At 46.9% G+C, this 12,429-nt stretch overlaps 2 protein-coding genes across 2 annotated transcripts; both read left to right on the plus strand.

Annotated features, from left to right (window-relative positions):
• The first annotated feature begins 2,593 nt into the window (after positions 1-2,593).
• On the plus strand, positions 2,594-3,511 carry LOC125347815 (putative olfactory receptor 10D3). Its single transcript, XM_048340770.1, has one exon. It carries the CDS (start codon positions 2,594-2,596, stop codon positions 3,509-3,511), a length of 918 nt encoding a protein of 305 aa, XP_048196727.1.
• Positions 3,512-8,106: 4,595 nt separating this feature from the next.
• On the plus strand, positions 8,107-9,063 carry LOC125347816 (olfactory receptor 958-like). Its single transcript, XM_048340771.1, has one exon. It carries the CDS (start codon positions 8,107-8,109, stop codon positions 9,061-9,063), a length of 957 nt encoding a protein of 318 aa, XP_048196728.1.
• The last annotated feature ends 3,366 nt before the right edge of the window (positions 9,064-12,429 follow it).

Raw genomic sequence — 12,429 nt, forward strand, 5'->3', positions numbered from 1 at the left:
TACCAACAGACAGACAGACAGACAGACAAACATACAGACAGTTGTGCACAAGCTTTGGGGTGCGCTTAGAAATTTTGTTTTTGAACTGGCCATGTAAGTTTTCTGGAATTCCAGTGGCAAAATGATATTATTTTGTCCATATTTTAGAACCACTTGGTCAGTTAGAAAACAAGAAAACTTTTTTAGCAAACAACAATTTTCACAGATTATCCAGTGAGGAAATGAGGAAGCCATATTTTTAGAAACCAGTTCAGCTCCAATGGGGGGGCTGAAGTGGGATGCTATGACCTGAGAAGGTCCAGGAGATGGGAGACAGGACAGGAACAGAACACAGACACAATGGGTTCACCATCAGGCACCATCTTATTATGATTGCATTTTCCCAGCTTTCTCTCCTCACTTGTCTCTTAAAAGAAAACAAAATCTGACAAGCATGTAAGGGCTTTGGGTAGTGCGACTTAACCAAAGAGGAGACTGCAAATATGCAGTAATTACTAATTCAAAGGCAGAGAGAAAACAGCATCTCTTCACTCCTGTGGCAGTAAGAGGCACAAGGATATAAGAACGTTTCTAACACATTTAACATATCGCAGTGCTCATTTTGTGCCTGCTGTGTTGTTACAAGGGACTTCTTTGAAGCCGATGTGTGCTTGTTTGTGGATGGTTAACGGTGTGCCTAACCTCACTGTGCACTGAACCCGCCTCTATACAAAGTCCACGGTGTGGACACTCAACACACTCAGTAAATTCATTATAAATTCATGCATATTGACATAAACAATGGTGGCAGCCTGAGGAAAACAGAAAAGAGGACGTTCCGGAAAATGATCAAGCAAGAACTGCAAGCCGCCGTGTGAGTCTCTGGGTTGTGGAACTAGTGGCAGCCATGGGGCGTGCCTTTTCCCACCAGTGGTGCTGGCCCTCTGCTCTTTTGTCCATGGTTTTTCCCCCTAATTTCCAGCTCTTGGTTCAAATGTGGACCCTCCAGACCTTAGAACACGGAGGAGCAGTCTCAAACATGTGAGCCATGGCTGCCCATGGCTGCCTCTCTTAGCTGAAAAGAGCCAGAAAGTTAGAATCACAAAGGTTTGAATGTGAGTATAAGGAACGGTGCTTAGGCAACTGCGTTTTAGTTGAGAAGTAGTGAAGGCTGGGTGCCAGTGGCTCCTGCCTGTAATCCGGGCGACTCAGGAGGCTGTGATTTGAGGGGCACAGTTGGAAGCCGGCCCTGCCAGGAGGTATGTCACATTTTCACCTCCCATGAAGTCCCAACCAGCTGAAGGTAGAGCTGTGGTTCAGGAGTGAACAGGTCCAGGCACCTGGATAGGTTTCCACAAGTGAAGAGGTGGGGATGGGAGAGAGGAGAAGGAGGGAGGAGGGGTGTCTATGGGCTAATTGGTCCCTCTGCTCTGCACACACCACCTCATGTCACCAGGGAAGAGGGTCTCAGAGGTCGCTGAAGACATTTCTTCCTTCCTGGGAGGTTGGTTGGCTGCTCTGCTGCTCCTTCATTCAGAGCAGAGCTGCTGCAGGGTCCCAGTCTCTGAGCCTGACTGGCTGCAGCTGAGAGGAGAAACATCTGGGCAGCTGTTCCAAGAGGAAAGGGAATGGAGGTGTGCTGGGGAGGGGCCTGAGGTTCACCAGAGGCAGCCAAATTTCCCTTCATCCTGTGAGCACCTGCTTCTTGGTGCCCTCCCCCTCGTGACCTTGTGTTTAGAGGCAGTGAGCATTCCTAGTGCCCGGCCGGGCACTGGGAGGGCAGACCACGCATGCCTGGAGCTTGGTTGGGTGCTGCTTGGGGAGGGGATCTGCAGTGAGCTTGCCTGAGGGGCGGAGTTTCTTCACCTTGAACTCCACCCTGGGCATGCACCTGCCCAGCGCCACTGCACACAGGGCGGTGACAGAGAGAGGAAAGGCTAGTGAATGAGGTCACTCTAACACCATGGGGAGCTACAGGGGGACTTACCCTCCCTCCAGCGCTGCAGCTTCTGTTCTGCTTCACTGCCAGTGCAGGTTAGGTGGAGAGAAGTCTTATGAGCTCTCCTGCCCAGGCTGCCCTTGAACCTCAATTTTCAGAGTTCAGTCTCCTGAATCGCTAGGATTCTTAGGTGTTAGCCCATGTGCTTGGACTAAACACATGAACAAAAGAAAACAAACAACAAGGATTGGTGGGGCACAGTATTTTAATGAGGAATTTACTTGAGAACATAGACCTTAATATCATCCATGAAACACTGGTGATCTACACACAGATCCACAGGAAATGTGAAGGTTTCTCAAGTACTTGGAGTCGGCCTGGGAGACAGATGTGCCAGTTGAACTGGGTATTTGCAATGGTGAAGATTCTTCTAGTTTCTCCCACTCCGTATCACCTATAAGGTTATCTCCTTACTTCTGAAGAAGCAACTGGAAAGATAAGTACATGAATGACTCAAAGGCACAGGTGAATTAGGGACAGGGCTGGACTCGCCTTTAGAGGTTCTTTCTCAGTAGGCATCATCAGTTTCCTGGGGGCTGAGCTGCAGAGTTTGGCTTCTCTGGGCAAGCCCCAGTGTGTGTCCTTGGGCTCTTCCAGACCTAAGCAGACCTGAGGATGGAAAACCACACCACAGTCACGGAATTCCTCCTGCTGGGAATCCCGCACACAGCTGGGCTGGAAAACGTCCTCTTTGTGGTCTTCCTGACTCTGTATGTGCTGACTCTCCTCGGGAACCTGCTCATTCTGCTGGCCATCCTGAGCTCCTCCAGCCTCCACACCCCCATGTACTTCTTCCTTGGAAATCTATCCGTGTTTGACGTATTTTTCCCTTCTGTGAGCTCCCCCAAAATGATGCTCTACTTGATGAGCCATGATCACCGCATCTCTTACCAGGGCTGTGTCACACAGCTCTTCTTCTTCCACTTCTTGGGCTGCACTGAGTGCCTGTTGTACACGGTGATGGCCTATGACCGCTTCGCGGCCATCTGCCACCCCCTGAGATACACAACCATCATGAGTGGCCGGGTGTGCTCCTCGCTGACGGCGGGGGCCTGGGTGGGGAGCTCCGTGCACGCATCTGTCCTCACCTTCTTCACCTTCAGCTTGCCCTACTGTGGCCCCAACCAGGTGGCCAACTTTTTCTGTGACATTCCTGTGGTGCTGTGCCTGGCATGTGCAGACACCTCCCTTGCACAGACAGTGAGTCTCATCAATGTTGGTGTGGTTTCATTTGTGTGTTTTCTCCTCATCCTCATGTCTTACACTCGCATCGTGGTGTCCATCCTTCAAATCCGCTCCTCGGAAGGCCGGCGCAGAGCCTTCTCCACCTGTAGCGCCCACCTGACCTCCATCCTCTTGTTCTACGGCCCTGTGATGCTCATTTACCTGCAACCAGGCCCCAACCATCAGCTTGAGTCTGTAGTACTGGTGTTTAGTAACATTGTGACTCCTTCCCTGAATCCGTTGATTTACTCCTTGAGGAACAAGGAGGTGAAGTCGGCTCTGAGGAAGGTGTTACCCCACAGGGTGTAGAATTGTGAGGAGCAGGCTTTGTCTCATTTTCTATCTTAGGATTTTGCCTCCTATTTTGGGGCAATTGCTCTTATTTTGTGTGATTTTTGGAGAATTGGGGTCACATGAGATAACTAGAATTGATTAATTGCTTAATGTTATTTGTAGCTTACAATGTTTTATTCAAAGAAACTCTTATAATGTTACTATTTCCTTGACCCTATTGTTTGTACTTTACAAACAATGCTCTTATAGTCTCTAAAATAATTATGTGGAGTGGATAATTTTATGATTATAATGTAGGGAGGAAATAATTTTAGGTACAGTGTCACAGAGCTAGGAAGTCACCGAGCTAAGATGAGAACCTGAGGCTCTCAACCTCCTGCTAATATAGAAATTATCTTGTAGATGTTAGTTCTCCTAGAAGCCTCCTTTTTGCTGACATATATTGTCCTCTATTTTGCCAAGAAACTCTATGGCCCACTAGGTATTGATTCCTCTCATTCTTTAGTCAACATTTTGGTCAGTCATAATGTTTAGCTTGAATATGAAGAGATTTTCTTACACTCAGGAAACTAGGTAAACTATAGATATTACGAACATATTACTAATAGATTCTTCCTATTCCCAGGTAAGCACCTGTCTTTATGCCAATGGTTTCAGTTCTGTAGATATGGCCAAAAGTCATTCAGCCAAAGACTAAGTGTCAATCCTAGTGTTCTTGGATTTGCTAATATAATATTCATTTCTCCTCATGTAAGTAGCTTTGAAAAAATGTAAGAAATTGCAAACCTTAAGGTGAACAGAATTTTTCTCCCATTTCTGTCCTGCATAAGAAAATATCTATGAATCTTTTGTCATTTTTCCTAACTGCCTCATTGGTGACTTAATTGCAAGTATGGTTGAACTTAACCTTCCTGTTTAGCATGGTTTCAGTGATGTACAAACTTGATCTATGTTATCTACATCTGTGTTTAACTACATCTACGTTATCTGTCTAGCCTGGTATAGAGAGAGATATGATCAGATTGTGTGTATATTTTCTGGTTTTAATGATGTAGTAAACCTTGCAATTGCCAAATATTGGAAAATGTTATTCTGTGATATAAGTTACTTATGAAACTATGCATTCAGTGTATGGAATTCAGTGATTTCTCATATATTTCAAATACATACCATTGTTATCTATGTGTTGGTTCTCACCTATGTCTGTCCTTCTACTAACACTGAACTACTTTCCCTACAGAAGGACACATCCAGACATTTCATTGCATTGGGGTCATTTGTCATGGGCTCTGTGGCGTGCAAGTTTGTGTCACAGGCTGCTTCTTTTCATGGCTTAATAACCTTTTATTGTATGGCGGTGCTACACTATGTTTACTTATTATCTGTGGATGGACATTGGGCTGTTTCTTTCAGTTAATGGCCCACTGTTAAGATCTGTGTACATACTCCCCCCCCCCATCCATTTTGTTAAGTGCTCTTTCACTGAGCCATGAGTGCAGCTGTTTTGACCCCTGGTTATTTATGATGGAGTTGACCAAAAGGCTTGAACTCAGCCTCATGTTCTTACTTACCTTCCTTTCTCACAGCTGATACTGTGTCATGGAGCCCATCCCTACACTGGGATTTTGCTGATTAGCTAAAAAGAGTCTCTAGAACATCTTTGCCTAGTCTGGCTTTAACCTGTGAGCTTCAAATCTCAGCTGCATGAGTAACTAGGATTATAGCAGGCATAGGCCCTTGTGTCTGCCTAAACCTTATTTTTATCTTCTATTTGCTTTTCAATGTTTCTTCTTAATTTTCAAAAATTAAGTTGAAGTAGTTCTTCAAATGTGTTCAATTCAACATGTCAGTTTACGAGTTCAGTGCATCTTGATCAGTGTCACCTTTTACTCTTCTTCCCTGCTTCTGCAAGCCCCAGCCATCCCTTCAATTTTCCTAGTTTAATTTTCATATGCTCTCTCCCCCCACCTGTCACACACACCAACACACACACATACACACAGACATAAACACAGATACACACACACACACAGAATATTATGATTGCATTTTCCCAGCTTTCTCTCCTCACTTGTCTCTTAAAAGAAAAAGAATCTGACAAGCATGTAAGGGTGTTGGGTAGTGTGGCTTAACCATAGAGGAGACTGCAAACATGCAGTAATTACTAATTCAAAGTCAGGGAGAAGACAGCATGTCTGTATTCCTGTGGCAGAAAGAAGTGCAAGGATGTAAGAAAGTTTCTAACTCATTTAACATATCTTGGTGCTCATTTTGTGCCTGCTGTGTTGTTTCAAGGGACTTCTTGGAAGCTGATGTTTCTCCTGGGCTGTGTGCTTGTTTGTGGATGGTTAACGGTGTGCCTGACACCACTGTGCACTGAACTGGCCTCTATAAAAAGTCCACGGTGTGGACACTCAACACATTCAGTAAATTCATTACAAATTCATGCATATGAACATGAACAAAGGTGGCAGCCCGAGGAAAACAGAAAAGAGGACTTTCCAGAAAATGAGCGAGCTAGAACTGCAAGCCGCCGTGTGATTCTCTGGGTTGTGGAACTAGTGGCAGCCATGGGGCTTGCCTTTTCCCACCAGTGGCGCTGGCCCTCTGCTCTTTTGTCCATGCTTTATTTCCTAATTTCCAGCTCTTGGTTCAAATGTGGACCCTCCAGACCTTAGAACACGGAGGAGCAGTCTCAAACATGTGAGCCATGGTTGCCTCTCTTAGCTGAAAAGAGCCAGAAAGTTAGAATCACAAAGGTTTGAATGTGAGTATAAGGAATGGTGCTTAGGCAACTGCGTTTTAGTTGAGAAGTAGTGAAGGCTGGGTGCCAGTGGCTCCTGCCTGTAATCCGGGCGGCTCAGGAGGCTGTGATTTGAGGGTCACAGATGGACGCCTGCCCTGCCAGGAGGTCTGTGACATTTTCACCTCCCATGAAATCCCAACCAGCTGAAGGTAGAGCTGTGGCTCAGGAGTGAACAGGTCCAGGCACCAGAACAGGCTCCCACAAGTGAAGAGGGAGGGCGGGGAGAGGAGAAGGAGGGAGGAGGGGTGTCTGTGGGATAATTGGTCCCTCTGCTCTGCACACACCAGCTCATGTCCCCAGGGAAGAGGGTCTCAGAGGTCGCTGAAGACATTTCTTCCTTCCTGGGAGGTTGGTTGGCTGCTCTGCTGCTCCTTCATTCAGAGCAGAGCTGCTGCAGGGTCCCGGTGTCCAGGCCTGACTGGCTGCAGCTGAGAGGAGAAACATCTGGGCAGCTGTTCCAGGAGGAAATGAAATGGAGGTGGGCTGGAGAGGGGCCTGTGTTTCATCTTTAAGCACCTGCTCCTTAGTGCCCTCCTCCTGGTGACCTCATGTTCAGAGGCAGCGGGCACTCCTGGCTGGCCGGCCGGGCACTGGGAGACCCGCATGCCTGGAGCTTGGTTGGGTGCTGCTTGGGAGGGGATCTGCAGTGAGCTTGCATGAGGGGCAGAGCTTCTTCACCTTGAACTCCACCCTGGGCATGCACCTGCCCAGCGCCACTGCACACAGGGCGGTGATGGAGAGAGGAAAAGCTAGTGAATGAGGTCATTCTAACACCACTGGGAGCTACAGGGGGACTTGCCTTTCCTCCAGCGCCGCAGCTTCTGTTCTGCTTTACTGCCAGTGCAGTAGACAGCTTGGGGCACACTGAGACCCCCTGGGGCCCTGGCTCCCTTGGGTGATGGGGAGTGCTTCTTGGCCAGGCTTGCACACTGGCAGGTGGGCTCGTGCTGCCCCTGGCCTGACAGAGGGCTCATCCACACTGGCACAGCGGCAGCTTAAGGACAGTTTGGGTTTTGCCAGCACCAGAGTTTGAACTCAGAGCCCCAAGCTTGCTGAGTTTGCTCCCTGGGCTTCTGTTGTACCATTTGACTCACCCTTCCGACACAGCTTTAAAACACTGTTGTTCTTTTGTGCCAGTGCGGGTGTGAACTTGGGTCCAGGGCAATCCCCCTTAGCTTTTGGCTTAACTCAAGGCTGGTGCTCTGCCAGTTCCCCCACTCTCCCTGCTGCCTTTTTGCTGGTTAGTTGGAGAGAAGTCTCATAAGCTCTCCAGCCCTGGCCTTGAACCTCAATTTTCAAAGTTCAGTCTCCTGAATTGCTAGGATTCTTAGGTGTTAGCCCATGTGCTTGGACTAAACACACGAACAAAAGAAAACAAACAAGGACTGGTGGGGCACAGTGATTTTACTTGAGAACATAGACCTTTATAAGATCCTTGAAACACTGGTGTTCTACACAAGGATCCATAGGAAATGGGAAGGTTTCTCACATACATGGAGTTGGCCCGGGAGACAGATGTGCCAGTTGAACTGGGTATTTGCAATGGTAAAGATTCTTCTAGTTTCTCCCATTCCATATCATCTATAAGGTTATCTCCTTACTTCTGAAGTAGCAACTGGAAAGATAAGTACATGAATGACTCAAAGGCACAGGTGAGTTAGGGACAGGGCTGGACTCGCCTTTAGAGGTTCTTTCTCAGTAGGCATCATCAGTTTCCTGGGGGCTGAGCTGCAGAGCTTGGCTTCTCTGGGCAAGCTCCAGTGTGTGAGCCCTTGGGCTCTTCCAGGCTTAAGCAGACCTGAGGATGGAAAACCACACCACAGTCACGGAATTCCTCCTGCTGGGAATCCCGCACACGGCCGGGCTGGAAAATGTCCTCTTTGTGGTCTTCCTGGCTCTGTATGCATTGACTCTCCTCGGGAACCTGCTCATTCTGCTGGCCATCCTGAGCTCCTCCAGCCTCCACACCCCCATGTACTTCTTCCTGGGAAATCTATCCGTGTTTGACATATTTTTCCCTTCTGTGAGCTCCCCCAAAATGATGCTCTACCTGATGAGCCACGATCACCGCATCTCTTACCAGGGCTGTGCCACCCAGCTCTTCTTCTACCACTTCCTGGGCTGCACCGAGTGCCTGTTGTACACAGTGATGGCCTATGACCGCTTCGCGGCCATCTGCCACCCCCTGAGATACACGACCATCATGAGTGGCCGGGTATGCGCCTCACTGACGGCGGGGGCCTGGGTGGGGAGCTTCGTGCACGCATCTGTCCTCACCTTCTTCACCTTCAGCTTGCCCTACTGTGGCCCCAACCAGGTGGCCAACTTTTTCTGTGACATTCCTGTGGTGCTGTGTCTGGCATGTTCGGACACCTCCCTTGCACAGACAGTGAGTCTCATCAATGTTGGTGTGGTTTCCCTCACATGTTTCCTCTTGGTCCTCATGTCTTACACTCGCATCGTGGTGTCCATCCTTCAAATCCGCTCCTCGGAAGGCCGGCGCAGAGCCTTCTCCACCTGTAGCGCCCACCTGACCTCCATCCTCTTGTTCTACGGCCCTGTGATGCTCATTTACCTGCAACCAGGCCCCAATCCTCGGCTGGAATCTGTAGTCCAGGTGTTGAATAACATTGTGAATCCTTCCCTGAATCCGTTGATTTACTCTTTGAGGAACAAGGAGGTGAAGTTGGCTCTGAGGAAGGTGTTACCCCACGGAGTGTGGATTAGTGGGGAGAAGGCTTCATGTCATGATCCATCTTAGCAGTTTGTCTATTGTTCTTTGTAGGAAATTCTTATTTTGTGAATGTTGGGTACTGGTTAGTTAGATTGCATAGGGTTGGGGTTGATCAATGGCTGAATTATTTCTTACCATGTTCAAAAATCTTTTATAATCTTTCTATTTGCTAGACACTATTTTTTGTACTTTATAAACACTGCCCTTCTAGTTCATATAATGATCATGTGGAGTGGATAATGTTATTATCGTAATGCAGGGAGCAAGTAATTTACGGCACAGTGTTCCAGAGCTAGGAAGTCACCTAGCTAAGATGAGAACCTGAGGCTTCAACCTAGAGCTAATGCAAGAATCATTTTGTAGATATTAATTCTCCCAGAAGCCTCCTTTTTGCTGATGTAAATTATTTCATTTGCCAAAAAACTATACAATCCATTAAGTATTGATTCCTTTGATTCTTTAGTCACCCTTTTGGTGAATCCTAGTGGTAAGCTTGACTATAAAGAAATTCTCTTATGTTTTGGAAACTTGGTAAAATATACATATTACCAGCTGATTCCCAGTAGATTGCCTCCATTTCCAGGTAAATGCTTTTGCTTATGCCAATGGTTTGAGTTCTGTGAATAAGTTCCCACTTAAAGTTATTCAGCCAAGGGCTGAATGTCAAGCCTAGAGTTTCTGGATTTTCTAATATGAGTTTCTCTTCATGTAAGCAGCTTTGTAAAAACTTGAGAAATTGCAAAAATTAAGGTGATGGAAATCAGAAAATTTCTCCCACTTCTCTCCTGAAAGAGAAAATGTCCATTAATTTTTTGGGGTCATTTTTCTTAACTCTCATTGCAACTATGGTTGAATTTAAACTCTTAAATTAAATTCAGCTCTATATGAACTCGATCTATGTTACCTATATTGGTATAAAGAGATGTGATCATATTGTGTGTATATTTTCTGTTTTTAATAGCATATTAAACCCTTCAATTGCCAAATGTTTGAAAACATGTGTTGTTTTTGTGTGATACATGATAACTCTAATGATTCATTCCGAGTATAGAATTCAGTGGTTTCTCATCTACTTACCAAGACATACCCTCCTCACCCATGCTGTAGCTCTGACTTCCTGATTTCCATCCTCAAACCGACACTGAGCAGCTTTCTCTAGAGACGGTCACAATCTAGACATTTCATTGCATTGGGTTTTTTTGTAATGGATTCTGTGGCACGACGTTTACCAAGTTTGTGTCACAGTCTGTTTCTTCCCAAGGCTTAATCACCTTTTATGGTATGGCAGTGCTACAATATTTTAATCTATTATCTGTGGACAGATATGTGGGCTGTTTCTTTTGGTTAATGTGCTGTTCTTAACATCTGTGTACACATTTTTATGTTTCAACATCTGTTTTGCTAGGTGCTGTGTGACTGAGCCATGTCTGCAACTCTTTTGGTCTCTGGTTATTATGTTGAACTCAGGGTCTGGGTGCTGTCCCTGATCTTCTCTGCTCAAGGCTAGTGCTCTATGTCTTTGAGCCATAGCTTTACTTCTGGTTTTTCTGGTGGTTAATTGGAGCTATATCTCAGGGGCTTTCCTGCCCCGGTTGGCTTTGAGTTGGGATCCACTGATCTCAGCCTGCTGAATAGCCAGCATTCCAGGCATGAGCCACTAGTCCCTGGCTCCCTGGTTATCTTGGAGGTAAGGTCTTGCTTCCTGCTTGAGCATGTGCCTAGAATGGGATGCCACAACTTTTCACTTCCCACATGCATGTGACCACACTCAACTTCGTCCACTAAGATGGGATCCCAAGGCCTCTCTGCCCAGTCTGGCTTGGCAACACATCTTTTTGCTCTCACCTTCTCATAGTTGGATGGCAGGTATGAGCCACCATGTCCAGCTGTCGAGCAAGAACAGGGTTTTCGTGTCCTCCCAGGGTGGCCTCAAAGTATGGTTCCCCCAGCCTCCGCTTTTTGGTTATTAATGGGAAATAAGAGTCTCAGGGACTTCCCTGCCTGGGCTGGCTTTGAACCTTGATCCTCAGATCTCAGCCTCCTCAGTGGCTAGGACGACAGATGTCATCTATTTGCACCAAGCTGCAGTCATTTTTTATATTCTGGGCCTTCCAGGAAGCAGGGATCTTAGCCCTTACTAATTTGCACCACAATGAACACAATTCACAAACACACCGCTCACACACACACACACACCAATGAACATATACGGTGGAGCAAAAAGAACATTAAATGAACTTACCCAGTGATTAAAAAAATCACTGTCTTATTTTAATTATGAGGCGCAAATGTTTGTGCGGTGCAGTGGAGCACTGGTTCGGATGCAGTACGTGATGATCAAGCCAGGCAGTTAGCATATTCATTACCTAGAGTAGTTCTCTTTTTCTTGTAGTGAGACCATTCAAATCTTTTAGCTATTTTAGATATAGCTTAAGATTGTACATGGAGGAGAGGCAATTACAAGTGTGTTTTTCCATCATGGTCTACGGTGAGGTGTGGGGGAAGGGAAAATGCATTCTGCCCATACTGTGTAAGAAGCACTTACTTAGCCATCAGCCGTCCTTCTCATAACGTTGGGGGTGGCCGCGGGCATGTGCGTTTACTTGTACGGCTTTGTTTTCTAACACAGAACGAGGTTGAACTTGGCCACTTTAAAGAATTCTTTGTAATATAGAAATGTGTGTCTCTGTAGGAACGGCTATTTATTAGGAGCGGGCCCTAGTTCTGAAAAGCAAAAGTGTCCTGATTTCTGCATGTGAGGGGGAGGAGCCAATATTAAATCTATTGGCTGGGAAATGCTGCCCCAAATCAGGGTGAAGTGACCTAGTTTGCCCAGCAGATGGAGGTATTGGGGTGCAGTTGCATCTGTCACTGCCTACTGCAGGGTAAAGCTCCCAGAACTGAATTGGTAAGATCAAGACTGGGGAGAGGAGAAAGGTAGAGAGATGGAAGAGGGCTGAATAACACTGGGGTGCATTGTGCCGCTACATGAAGATGGTTCAGTGAGCCCCCCTGGAAGCTGGGCGGGAAGGGAGGATGGGGAACAGGAAGGAGAGCAGATGGGGCAAGCACCCATTCACCACGAGAAGCCCCTGGGTCCGATGAATGCACTGGAATGGTAACAAGAGGCGGAGGGAAGAGCTGCGGAGATGATGATGAGAATCGTGACATGCTCACTGTGTGCCCACATCTTCCCAGGGAAAGCTTTCCTCAGTTTACCTGGGGTGCCGCGTGTGGGCAGCCGGGCAGGGCCAGAGCAGGGACTGGATTCTGGACACCATGCACCTCTACAGAGACGGCCGGGCTCACAGATCCTGTGCGCGTGAGCAGCTGGCGTTAACGCATATATATTCATCATTATTTGTTTGCTTCTGTTTATTTTGGTAAACACAG

This window comes from Perognathus longimembris, chromosome 3, assembly GCF_023159225.1.
Source record: "Perognathus longimembris pacificus isolate PPM17 chromosome 3, ASM2315922v1, whole genome shotgun sequence".
Lineage (NCBI taxonomy): Eukaryota > Metazoa > Chordata > Mammalia > Rodentia > Heteromyidae > Perognathus > Perognathus longimembris.